Source organism: Diadema setosum, chromosome 22, assembly GCF_964275005.1.
Source record: "Diadema setosum chromosome 22, eeDiaSeto1, whole genome shotgun sequence".
NCBI classification, from domain to species: Eukaryota; Metazoa; Echinodermata; class Echinoidea; order Diadematoida; family Diadematidae; genus Diadema; species Diadema setosum.
The window spans coordinates 4,649,282-4,662,112 of NC_092706.1; the positions used below are offsets into that span (position 1 = coordinate 4,649,282).

At 39.2% G+C, this 12,831-nt stretch overlaps 1 protein-coding gene across 1 annotated transcript in view; it reads left to right on the forward strand.

Annotated features, from left to right (window-relative positions):
- The first annotated feature begins 3,859 nt into the window (after positions 1-3,859).
- The window catches only part of LOC140245567 (protein Wnt-6-like), a 27,917-nt gene continuing 18,945 nt past the window's right edge, over positions 3,860-12,831 (forward strand). Inside the window, exon 1 of the mRNA XM_072325131.1 lies at positions 3,860-3,972. Within this exon, the coding sequence (XP_072181232.1) occupies positions 3,899-3,972 (74 nt within the window). The 5' untranslated portion in view covers positions 3,860-3,898. The remainder of the gene's footprint in view (positions 3,973-12,831) is intronic.

The following is a 12,831-nucleotide window of genomic DNA, read 5'->3' on the forward strand; positions in this document are numbered from 1 at the left end:
TTCCCTCACAGAGTATTTGACTTATTAATGTAGTGCCTATTTCGTTGTCTCAAAACGTTATTTTTCAGATTTTAAACACGATTGCATGCTTTCTTTACAAAATCAATATAATTTCAAGGAATGATGCCAGCAACAATGGCGTTCTGGTACAGACCAGGCAACCTCATAAGATAAGCCTCCTGTTCTGCAACGTGTTAATTTAATTTGTCCTATTTCATCTTGTGTCCTTTTTCTCAGTGATATAAAAATCCAATTCATGCGGAGTAGATAAACATTCGACAGATTCATAATCATGTACCCTTGATGTTCACTGGGTTTTCAGACTGCGATTAAAAGACATTATTGAGTTTGAATAAAATAATTTGTGTACAAACTATTTCATGGCAGGATGTGAGGCAATGACATCATCAGTTCACTCATTTGCATATTCATATAGACTGTTAAAGAACTAATTTGTGAAAATCAGCAAACCTTCACAATGTTATAAATTCCCCAATTTCTATCCAATATTTGATATTGTGCTCAGCATAAATCTTTGCTCTTTCTTTTCAGACTAATTTTTGACAGGTCCGGGGTTCTCCTTTAAATTGCATGGCTGATAACTGTCGGCCCCATAATGACTGGTCAACAACGACATTTAAGGGGAAGAGGGTTGAAGTGTCAAATCATCTACCAAAAGACATGCTTTTCATAACATTGTCTGAACACCAACCGGAGAGTTGTGCGGTAACGCAATCTGCACCTTTTCCGTGAAAAAATGTGGGTATTCACTTTAAAACACATTCCTTAACTTTCTAGTTTTAGGTCCAAGAAAGCTTCACCATTCTGTAAAACTGATTCACTATTTCTTTCTTCTTCTTTTTTTTTTTTTTTTTTTTTTACTATAACTGCTTCAACCTTATCGCATATGATGATTTGGCCTTCTGCATCAATCGCAAGTGTGTCAAACAAGGTTTTGGCATCGAATATATCTACTTTCCATCGCCATATTTATTTGTTTTTGTTACAATTGCAATGCATTTTTCTTTTGTTTTATTACATAATCATTCGTACATATATTTTGTACACTGTATAATACCTAATGATTTTCCTTTAAAATTGTTTAAGTTGAATTGAAAAATGTATCAATTTGTTTCTATGTATTCCTTTCGTTGACGGAAATGAAATAAAAGTAAATTGAATTGAACTGAATGTCGCTGTATAATCTGTTTGTTTATCATCCAATCATTTTGTTATCGCGTTACAATTGTTAACATTAATTTTGCGATAAACGCATGAAAAATATTTGTAAACAAACTGACTCATTTTATCCATTCAAGCCCTCTCGATCATGCTGTAGAATCGCGCTTTAACCATTTCTGCGCCAGAGACATTGCACAACGCTATGGAGTTTTCTGTGGCCATCGGCACTCGTCAAAATAAACAAAGGGTTAAATCACGCTCCTCTGCTCGGGAGGCAGTGTACAAATCATTATTTACCTCCCACTGTACAGTGTGCACACGATAGCCTTATCCCCACTTCTACGCCACATCCTATTACTCCAACCCCCCCCCCCCCATCCCGTTGTACAGCATCATACGACAGAAAAAGAAGACCGCATCCTATCTTGTTTACTAGTCGCTAAATAAAACTCCCCAACTAGTTTGCCTACAAGCCATAAACTGGCCGACATTAATGCGTCACACACACGCACACATTCACACATACACACACACACACACACACACACACACACACACACACACACACACACACACGTGAAAAGATAGCTAGAGCAGATGACAGGAAGACAAATAGGTACTATACAGCTATATAAGGTTTGGTGCAGCACTGAAATATATATATATAATCCCCCAACTCTCTCTCTCTTCCTCTCTCTCTCTCCCCATCCCCCCCCCCTTCTCTCTCTCTTTATCTATTTTCCTTTCTTTCTCTATACCTATTTTTTGCCTTGACAAGAGTCATGATAGGGCAGGCTGCCTTTGAAGTCCGATGCTGGTTACAAAAGGAGGGACGGCTCTATTTTGAGAGATAAATTGTCCGGAGTAGTTCTGGAGGAACAACGCGACACGGAGCGGGTCTAGAAAATGCTTGGATGAATGGCCCGCAACCCGGGGCAGGTACAAAAAAAAAAGGAAAAAATAGAGGGGGAAACTTAAGGAAAGAGACGAAAAGACAAAAAGCAAGGAAGAAAGTAAAAGAGGGGAGAGACGAATCAAGATTGTACCGGCCAAAGAGGGAGGGAGAACTTAAAAGTCAAGAAAACAACTGGCCCCTTGAACAAAAGGTGTCAAAGTGTTTCTGTGTGGACAGTGCGCCGCGCGTGAAGCGGATGAGTGCGGAGAAGCCCTACCAGAGCGCCCCCATGGGTCACATCCCTCGTTCATCCACAGGAGCGTTGGCTTTACTCTACTAAACCCAGTGCATCGAGAGCAATTTGCTTCCATGTGCGGTGGTGCTCCCCTTCATCACTTCTAACATCATCGCCAATTTATTCACAGTACTGCCATGCAAGATCTTCTGCTCGTGTTCCATTGAATTCAAATTATAAGATTTACTTTTTGTTTTTGTGTCTGCCTTTTTTCCTTTTTTTTTGGCGATGCAGTCGATTTTCCTGGAATTTGACTGTGACGACAATGTGTTCCAACTTTGTGATTGTGCCAAAGAATCCGATGACATTCTTGTGTCAGACGACAGTGACGTTACATCGCCCCTGAATGCACCTTCGGAAAAGCTTGAATGAAACGAGGTAAACATGTTTGTCTCTTGCCAGAATATCACCTTTCAGATGCCTCAGTAGTAGCCGTGGACCATTGGAGACTGATAGTTCAGGCATCATTTTGCTCCTTGCCAGCGATACAGCAGGAAAAATGTGTTAATAATTTCTGGGTCAGAACCTCTCTTGCTCTCCTCTGATAATGTGGCAAGAACAGAAAAGGGTTACCTTTTTAAACTGAAGTTGAAGCAGTCGAACAATTTTCGACAAGCTGCCATCTAGACTGCTTCTAATATAACTATATACAAATTTCGTCTCCATTCACAAAGAGTGAAGCTGAATTTTCGACATTATGACGTAATCCGTGACGTAACCGATGACATGTGCCCTTTTGATGTCACAGGGTTCGTGTTTCCGAGTGGCGTTTTTGCAGCATCGGCGAATAGCTCGCTTCGAGCGGGACTTGCTGCCGAAATCATCCTCCACCACGCCACCGCACACTCGCATCCTCCGCCCTCGCCCGGCTTCGCGTTGGTAAATTCATGGACAGATGTCATTAGCGGCTAAAACCTCCGCAGCGCTTCGTTCCGATCACTTCCGGTGAACGTGAGGAAATTCTTCGGTGTTCTCAAAAAAAGGCGAACAATCGCAAGCGGTCGGTCCATCGAAATAGTGCATTGCAGTTCAAAGAAGGAAACGGCGTCAGCTCCAAAATCCTTGGGTTTTTTTCATATATATTTATGTGCTTGTTCGCAGTGCGACCATTCCACGCTGGGTATCCAGGTAGAACTTGTTCGTGGCGCTACCAAGACCTACGGATGGCGAGAGGGCAGTTTGATCCCCTCCTCACTTCTCATGTTACTGGGCGGAGGAAAACATCGTGTTCCCACGCGGAAACCTCTGTGCAATATCATCAGGACAAGTTTTAGAAGTTGCCCTTTTTGTGTTTGACCATCAAGTGGACAATGCCGGCAAAGGACGTTAATTGCTTCGCGGAGTAATAAAAAACTAGGAAATCAGAATCTTGTTGGGGTTGCCTGACAACCTTTCTGCGATAACGGAATTATATGGCAAACGGTCGTTTCTACACCTGGGACGACTACAGCACTGAATATATGAATTCTATGATCACTGGGTGATATTTTGGATCGTTGTTGGTGTTATTTTTCATCGAGATCCTCATGGAGTGGAGACGCCTGGCGATCGGGGTGCTAATCTTCCTCGTTCTTCCATCCCACATCATAGGATTATGGTGGTACGTATACCAACCAGCAAAGAGAGAGAGAGAGAGAGAGAGATAGCGAGGGAGTGAGATGAGTATAAAGAGCGAAATAGACCGGTTTTTATTAAGTATCATTGTTATATAATAATGTTCATCCCTTCTGTGTTCATCTGTCATCTCGCTATGAACCTATGCATGTGTGTGTATGTTTGTATATATGTATGTATGTATGTATGTATGTATGTATGTATGTATGTATGTCTGTGTGTTGATATGTATTAGTCTATCTCTCTGTCTAACTATCTTATCTATCTGTCTATCTATCTATATGTCTGTCTCTCTGTGTATCCATTCATTTACTTATCGTTCTATCTATCTATCTATCTATCTATCTATCTATCTATCTATCTATTTTTAGTACGTATCTATCTGCCTGTATCTATATATCTATCTATCTATCTTTTCATAAATTTATATATATCTTCCACTTTTCTCGCTGTATGTCTCAAAAGTTTGAACCCACAACCTTGATGACTGCAAAGACCGCGCCACCTCCGTCGTGACTTACCAGCAATTCTATGCTAATTTCCCCCCCCCCAGTTGATTTTATTCTTACCGAGTAAACAATGAAATAAACTCATCAAAAAAAAAAAAACCGACAAACAAACAAACAAACACTGGTGAAGGTGTTTATGTATATTTTGGAAGAAATAGGGGGAGCATGGAATTGGTATGGATTGATAAACTAGAGATATTTCATTTGAGCCTTTACAACACAGTACGACGCTTCTCCTAGTTAACTAACTGGATAGAAGTTTAAAAAAATCACCTCAATGCACTGATATATACATATACACGCCGGTAGAAATCATATCATTGCTTACTTTTGAAAAATATAAAGCATGGACACTACTGATCTTTAAAAAAAAAAAAGAGAGAGACCAAAGAGGCCTGAGAGCGTGAGCTTAGTGAGAGTTTTTCCAGAGCGTGACCGCAGTGGAGGAAAAAGAAAAAGGAAAAGCAACAGATCACTGAAAATCTAAGCGACATTAATGTAAGTTGAAGAAGGACTGAGGAGACAATAAACATAATATGAATATCGGCAAGTTGCGATACATGACGCTTTTAAGCGATTATCTCGGTCACATGACAGTGATGTGTCATTTTTTGCCTTGAAAGTGAATTTACACTAATGACGCGATTCTAAGAATGCTCCCTTTGTCCAGTTTATGATTATGCCCAATATACATCAAGTATGTTACCATCTTATCCTATCGTATCCTTCAAGGCATATGTCCTTGGTTCTTTCAGAGAAAATGTGAGAATATGCTTTCAGAATAGCACAATTTTGTTTGGCGTGTGTGTTTCTGTGTGCTTGTGTATGCATCTAATAAGTGTGAGATTGTGTGTGTATATGTGTGTGCGTGTACGTTTTGGAGTGTGCAGCAAAGGAATGATGTCAGCGCACGAGTCGGTTCGTTCACGTGACCACTTGACTTCAATGGGTCTGTTCACATCGCCACGAATGAAACAAAGTGGTATAGGTGTATACTAGAACTTTCTTAACCTAGAAAAACAGATGTTTTGTACATCGGTTTTCTTATTGCTAAAACGTTTATTTTCTTTAAAAAGAATGTAAAGAGGGCATGAAGAGACAGGCGAATGACTCTGTCTTCTAGACTCAATCCGAGGAAATGAACTTGCTGAGAAGTCGGGGGGGGGGGGAGGGGGAAGGAGAGGAAGAAGAGGACGATATCATGGTTGAAGATCAACGTAAACACAAGAGCGACAGGACTCTAAGCTGCCATAAAACGACATCTTTTTTATCATTCATTCATACTTTCGGTTTCTTTGAAATAGCCTTGATCTGATGAATATTACTGGAATTTTTTGACAGGAAAAAAATATTTGCTGCATCTGAAACTGATGATTCGTCGGAAAACAGGTAGTGACACCTCCGTTCAAGGTCGCAGTGAGCGGTTTGAAGATTTTGAGTCATAACGAAAAGTAGGCAGAAGATAACTGAAGAATGACAATGAGGGAACATTAACACATGCATCATCTCCAAAATATTTAGAATGGTTTTTAAGTGACTATGCCAAATATGGTGTTCAAAATGTTTCATCTTGATGGAAAACGATTAATGATAATGATATTGTCAATTGGTCCTGTCAATACCTGCCATAACCTCCTCCCCCGCCCCCCGTTTTTTGTTTTTGTTTGTTTGTTTGTTTGGTTTTTGGTTGTTTTTTTTTTTTGTTTTGGTTTTTTTTTTTTTGCTCGTTCCTTCTTCTATGTTAATGTTCGGATGCATACCATTTGCACGGGAGGGGTGGAAGAGGGGGGATTGGTTGAAAAAAAAAACCGCTGAAGATGAAAGGTCCGCTGGCAAAAATATTAGACTTACCTAGTATATAAAACGGCATGCATAGATATTACCCATCACTCATGTTAATATGGGATGCAGTCTGTGAAGTTAACTTCAGTTTGAGTGATGTTGCTGTTCTCCCATGTCGTTCAAAGATCCGCATAATCGTTATGAAAGCGGAGGGAAAGCACAATGTGATATGGCATTATCTGAAGTGAATGTATGTGTGTGTGTTTTTCTTTTTAGTTTATTGGTTTCTCTGTCTGTCTGTCTGTCTGTCTGTCCGTCCGTCTGCCTACTTGATACGCCCTCGACGCTTGTCATTGCCCTGCTTATTTCGGTCAGCACTAATCAGATTAGACACATGGGTATTCCTGGCCGTCAAACAGGCAAAAAAAAAGTCAGATTGCAATGGAATCATCCTCCTCAGAGACATTATAGGGACTCGTTTCTTCGTAAGTATGTTCCATTTTTCTTTTCTTTATTCCTTGAAGAGGTGAATCCACGTTTATTTCATCAGCATGGAGGAAAAGTCGTATTAACTGACACGACTGGAGAACGGGAAGCCAGTGCTACATAACTTATTCATCAAAATGTCCACAGCATTCCGAGGAAACAGAACGAATTCTTTATTTTGCCATCTTCATGACATCTGTCAGGTTTCATTTGGCTTCATTACTTGTTATACGTCGACAAAGAGAAACAAAAAAGGTTAATAAAGAAATCAAAAGACGACAAAGAAATCATTAAAACAGATAAAAGGCAAGAACGGAAAGCGCATCACGAGATTTCGAATTTTGAAACGAAATGTTAAAATGGACTTAATGTGCGCACTTGATATGACCACTTTGAGTTTGAATGACTGGAGGTATAGAGCTTTTTGCAAAGTAATTTAGCATCAAGCAGGTTCTTGGTTCAAGTCGTGACAGTGTGAAAAAAAAAGACTGACGTCACGTTGATTATGAGCTAGACGACCATTTTCGGATGGGGCGCCATCTTCGATGACATACTGATCATGAGATTGCTTTAACCCGTTCTGTACCAGGGACTTTGAACAGTGTGCACAATGACCTGAGGCTTACTTGTGTCAACCGGCACTCAAAGCTGAAAAAGGGTTAACATTCACAAACTTTATCTTCCATTCGTTCGAATTCTGGCTAAAAGGACACTTTTACTACCTACCTATATATCACTCAAGCCAATTACCTTTTCATTGTAGATGATTATGCATTAATTTTATTATTGAATTTGGAAGTCTTGAGATCTTGAGATTGTGATTCGCTGCGTGTAAGCAGGTGTATGTTTCATCTCCCTTGTGCAACAAGGTGCTTTTTTTTTCCGAGTTGCCGTTTACATTTTTGTTAATGTCAACGTTGGAATTGTAACATTATTAAACATATTGCTCGTAAAACTGTCGAGTTCATGGATCAAAATGCTGAATTGATGTTTAAAGAAAATTTTGTTCATACGTGTATTCACAATCAATGAAGTCTGTTCGGTTTTTTTTTTTTTTTTTTTTCTTAGTAGGGGTGGCCAAGTTGAAAACGGCCGGTAATGTAATTATGATATGAATGGAATTTCCTAAGTTGTGGTGTCCGTGAACTGTTCTGACATCAAACCATAGTGCATAGATCACTGGTTCGCCTTTCTGAGAACAGTGCACAAGGGTGGGGGTGAGGGGATACCCCAGGACAAAAACAAAAATAGCAACAGCAACAACCACAACAAATGTTTGTTCCATCAAAGTCCATTCACCATTGATTCCATGAACTTAGCTACTCGGTATACTGTCGCCATTTCCCTGCCCATAATATGTATCTCTACTTCAAAATAAGAAAGAGAATTAAACAAAGAAGTAGTGAAGAAGAAAGACTTAAGGCGGAAAATTAATGAGAGTTTTATGACTCACGATTGATGCTTGGTTCTTTCACTCTTTGCCATTTACCGTTTATCTCAATGGCAATAAAGTATCTGGTTCTGAGAAATATCATTATTCTCCTCTCGTTCCACTGACTTTCCGTGTTAATACGGTGAATTGTTGATCTTTTGATCACTTCCCTGAAAACTTACCAAAGCGAAATTATGACTAAAATGTTAAGGTGATCTGATCCGTTTTCATGCTTGTAGTCTGCTCGTTGTTGTCGTTTCTAGCCAGATATGATAAACCTTTATTTGGGATGAAGGATAGATCTTTCAGTTAGGATGAAATCATATAGTAAAGAGATGATTGCTTGTTAGTGTTCCTGTGTAGGAAACGATCACACAAACAAGCAAACAAACAATACAAAGAAAAAGGTCGATTAAACTCTTGCCGGGACCTGTGTTGTTGTCAGGAAGAAGTCAAACCTGGTCAAACTAGCTTCCTTTCAAGGCTCACACAATGCAATTGTTAGCTTCATCATTTCACCGTGTGCAAGGCAACATTCAGGCAAATAGTTGAGAAAGGGGGGGGGGACTTCTTTGGTCAGTGTATTATGCTAGTAATATCAGTGAGAGAAATAGCGCTAATAATGATAGTCTGATTAAAAGCATCGTGAAGATTTCAAATTTGGATAATGATATCAATTAAACTTAAGGAGTAATAGCAACAACTGTAATGATAGAAATGTTAATGATGGTAATGTTAATTCTTATCACGGTAAAACGTGTTAATGATATAGAAATAATACAACAATAGCGGCGATGATGAGGACAATGATGAGAAAGGACAAGGAATAACTTAATATAATGTATTTCGTCACGTGCAGATCTTTAATGATTTTAAGATGTACATTTAAGGGAATGTTCACAGTTTTCCCTGACGTGAACTTCGTAATGTTTTGCTCATACACCATCAATAAAGATTATGCGACATGTCATTTTTTAATTAAGCTTCGCCATTTACAATGATCATGTCGTTATTCCGAATCAGTTTCCCTGTCTGTCTGTCTGTCTGTCTGTCTGTCTGACATGTCAGTTTAAAGACAGGAAATATAAGTCGGGAAAGTATATTTGGCGATATAGGTCCATACCAGGGAAGAATGTTCAAATACTCCGCTATCAAGGTGGCGGTGATTATGCGCGCGTATGAAATCAAACAAGCAGACCGATTATAGATCAATAACTTGTAACCAACTTGAGATAGGAATAATATTGCATCTCATATCTTCACGCGATGTCATCTTATTGGCCAAACGCATATGCAAATGAGGTGATGAGGTGATGACGTCATTGTCACTCAACTTTCTTACTAACCTTTGCTGGCACGTAGAAGCTTCGAAAAGGAAACACCTACCATTCTTGTTTTTATTCTATTTGTTCAATCTTATCCTTAAAAATTCAGAGCCCAAGGGCCTTCTTAAAAAGAAGAAGAAGAAGAAGACGAAGAAGCGCGCTATATTCATACATAGCGAAGATACAAAACTCAGGTGGGAAGCCCGTATCTATAAAAACCCATACCGCAACAAACTAAAAGCAAAAACCCAAGCGTAACAGGAGTTAGGTCAAATCATGTATAGCACTTCACGTAACATTTAAAAATAAACGTGTTTCGGTAATAATCTAAGTTTACTTGTGACACTTAAAATTAGCGTAAGGCATTGTAAACTGCACATTCATATTGAAAGGTTATTTTCCACTGTTTTGGGTTAAAAACAGTGGAAATAGAATAGAACACAAAATGAGTAGATAAAACCTCATGGAATTGAATAGGGCAAACCATGATAATTATCTATGCAGTTGTAATACAAAGTTGTTATACCTTAGCAATAATATATCCTTTAGGGGGAAAGGATTGTAATTGGTGAAACATCAGCTAGACACGAAGTGGATAAATTATGTCAATGTGCAAACCAATAGAAGAATTGTGCGCAGATGACGTCATCGCTTCATCTAATTTGCATAAACTTAATAGTTGCAAAACTCTGTCTATTCCGCTTGCAATTCAGAAATTCCGTTATATTTATAATTCGTTTCAGTATCCGACTATGAACTAAAGCGTTCATCATTTTCTCTTTTTAACTTCACCCCCATTTATTAAAGTCATGTCTAACACGGAGTGGACTTCGTACTTTAAAATCATCTTTGTATAGGACTTCTCACTTTAAGATCATCATGGTAGGACTTCTTACTTTCAAATCATCTTTGTAGGACCGCATCTGCACATGGTTTACCGGCTATTACGTTTCAGGAATACATGATATTAAGCAATCCCAAATGGGGTGACTATTTCGCCTGGGAGTTCAGAGCCAATTGGACAAAGGACGTATCAAATGTCATAGTAGACGAGGGGCAAAGCTATAGACGAAAAAAAAAAGTGAGCGTTCTACTTTCGTCGGAAATGGCAGCGCATTATGAAACCTATGATGCAAAAATTTCGGTCACAAGAACAAGGTGCTTTTGATGTTACATTTGTATTTTATTTTGCTTTGAAATCATCCAGAGTTTTAGGATCTTTGTTTTACCAGCTCTTTTCCTTGCGGCGAATTATTTTCCCTCTAGATCTGAGTCGCAATTTTGATTTCCTGGCAACCCTGCTGACAAAAAAAAAAAAAAAAAAAATGGTTGGGAGAGAAAAAAAACAACTTCAGCACATATCATACAAAAATTTGAGATTTTTCACAGAGGTAGAAAATCTTTCTGTGCGGAATTTGTCAGTGTCCTTGTTATATTTGTCTATAGAGAAACTTTCAAAATGTCCTCATGAATCTAAGAGTTTATTCAAGTATCTTGAAGGTTTTGGTGTGTCCAAATTACTATACATTGTATTTCAAAATGTAATATTGTCCAAACAATTCGATATGTTTTGCAAACCCTGTTTAATTGAAGTCTCTCTGCCAATCTCTCTCTCTCTCTCTCTCTCTCTCCCTCTCCTTTTCTCTGTCTCTCTTTCTCAATCCAGTCATGTAATGTTGCCACACACACAGACGCACACGCACACACACACACACACACACACACACACACACACACGCACACACACAAACGCAGACGTCATAGATATTTTACAAAATGTATGTTCATTTATTGTCTTGTGGTCGATTATCAGTGGGAAACAGTTCGAAGATGTTTGGTTTCTGGGGAAAGACGTGGAAGAATTAATCGTTTTGAGATGCAGAGCCTTTGAATATTTGATGCACCTGAAATGGGTTCGAAAAAACCCATGCAGAATTGTTGCAGTTTTCACGCGGGGTGATTTGTAATTGTACCACAAATCGAGGGCACATTCCAACGAGTTACAAATCTGGAATGGGGGGAAAATGGTGACATTTTTACCAGTCTTGCACAAACGATGAATTCCAAGTTAATCACTCCTCGGGGGCATTTATTTTCCATTATAATATGATCCAACTGATCGCCTGCTTCAAAACGCAGCCTTAACCGCGCGCGGGAAGTTCAAGTTCAAAAATTCGCGCATTGTGCTGTCGTCTGCTTAAACCTCGCCCCCGAAAGGTACACTAAAGCTTTGCAGATAAAACAGGTTAACCATGTATACGTTTCGGACTGTGCTCGGCGGTGTCTGCGAGCGACAAAAGCTAAGGAGAGGACTGGTGAAACTCATAAAAAACGAGAAGGGGAGTGACATTTGCAAATAAGTTGAAGAAGTATCGTTTTCATGTTCCGAAAACGCTTTATTCTCCTCGCCCCTGCCGCCCAGCCATTGTGACGGGCATTCTGTCGGGGCATGTTGTAATTGAGAAAAATGATCCCTGTCACCTTCTTTCACTATTTCACATCGCCCAAAATAAGAAAGGTGTTGCGACCCAGAGTAATAATCAAAATTAGCGGGCGTGTTTCTCCCTACATTCCACCCCATATGGAAGGTATAGCATAAGGAGAAAATGAGGAGAATATATATTCTATAGAGAAATATGTAGGGGAAGAAAGGTGTTGCGTGTTATACTTGTATCTCTGACACGTAGGGCCTACATAGTATGTTATCGATGTTTGAACGCAGATCCTGTCAATACACTTTCTTATATATATATTTTTTGAAAATTAGAAAAAGAAGACCATAAACATCCTGTCTTTGTTAGTTTTTCAGTTATTGGGCTGATTTTATTTATACAAATTGAAATGTAAATCAGACAATTCTTGAATGATTATCGGTATTTGGATTATTTCTCAAGGGGTCTCCAAAGATGGATTCAAGCCTGACTCCTCTGCTCTGTAATGATTCATAAACGCACGACATTTAACAACACCTCCCGCTCAAGCTCCGGCCTATTCCTCATCCTGAATTTTAAGTGATCCTCTGGGAAACGAGACCAGTTTACACTTGATATTTAACCCTTCGTGTGCTTTGGGTGTCGATTGGCACAAAAACCTATAGGGGTATACACACTGTCTAAAAATTCCTGTCACACGCAGGGTTATACGATACCAACACTGGCAAAAAAGTTGTAGAACATTTTTACTCAGCGTGGAAGTTGACTTCTTTACATTGACATTGACATACATTGGGTGGATTTAAGTATACTGGACGGTAACAGTTCCATTTAAACAGGGCATGAGATAAAGTTACAGAGTGATACAGTTCCGCGTGT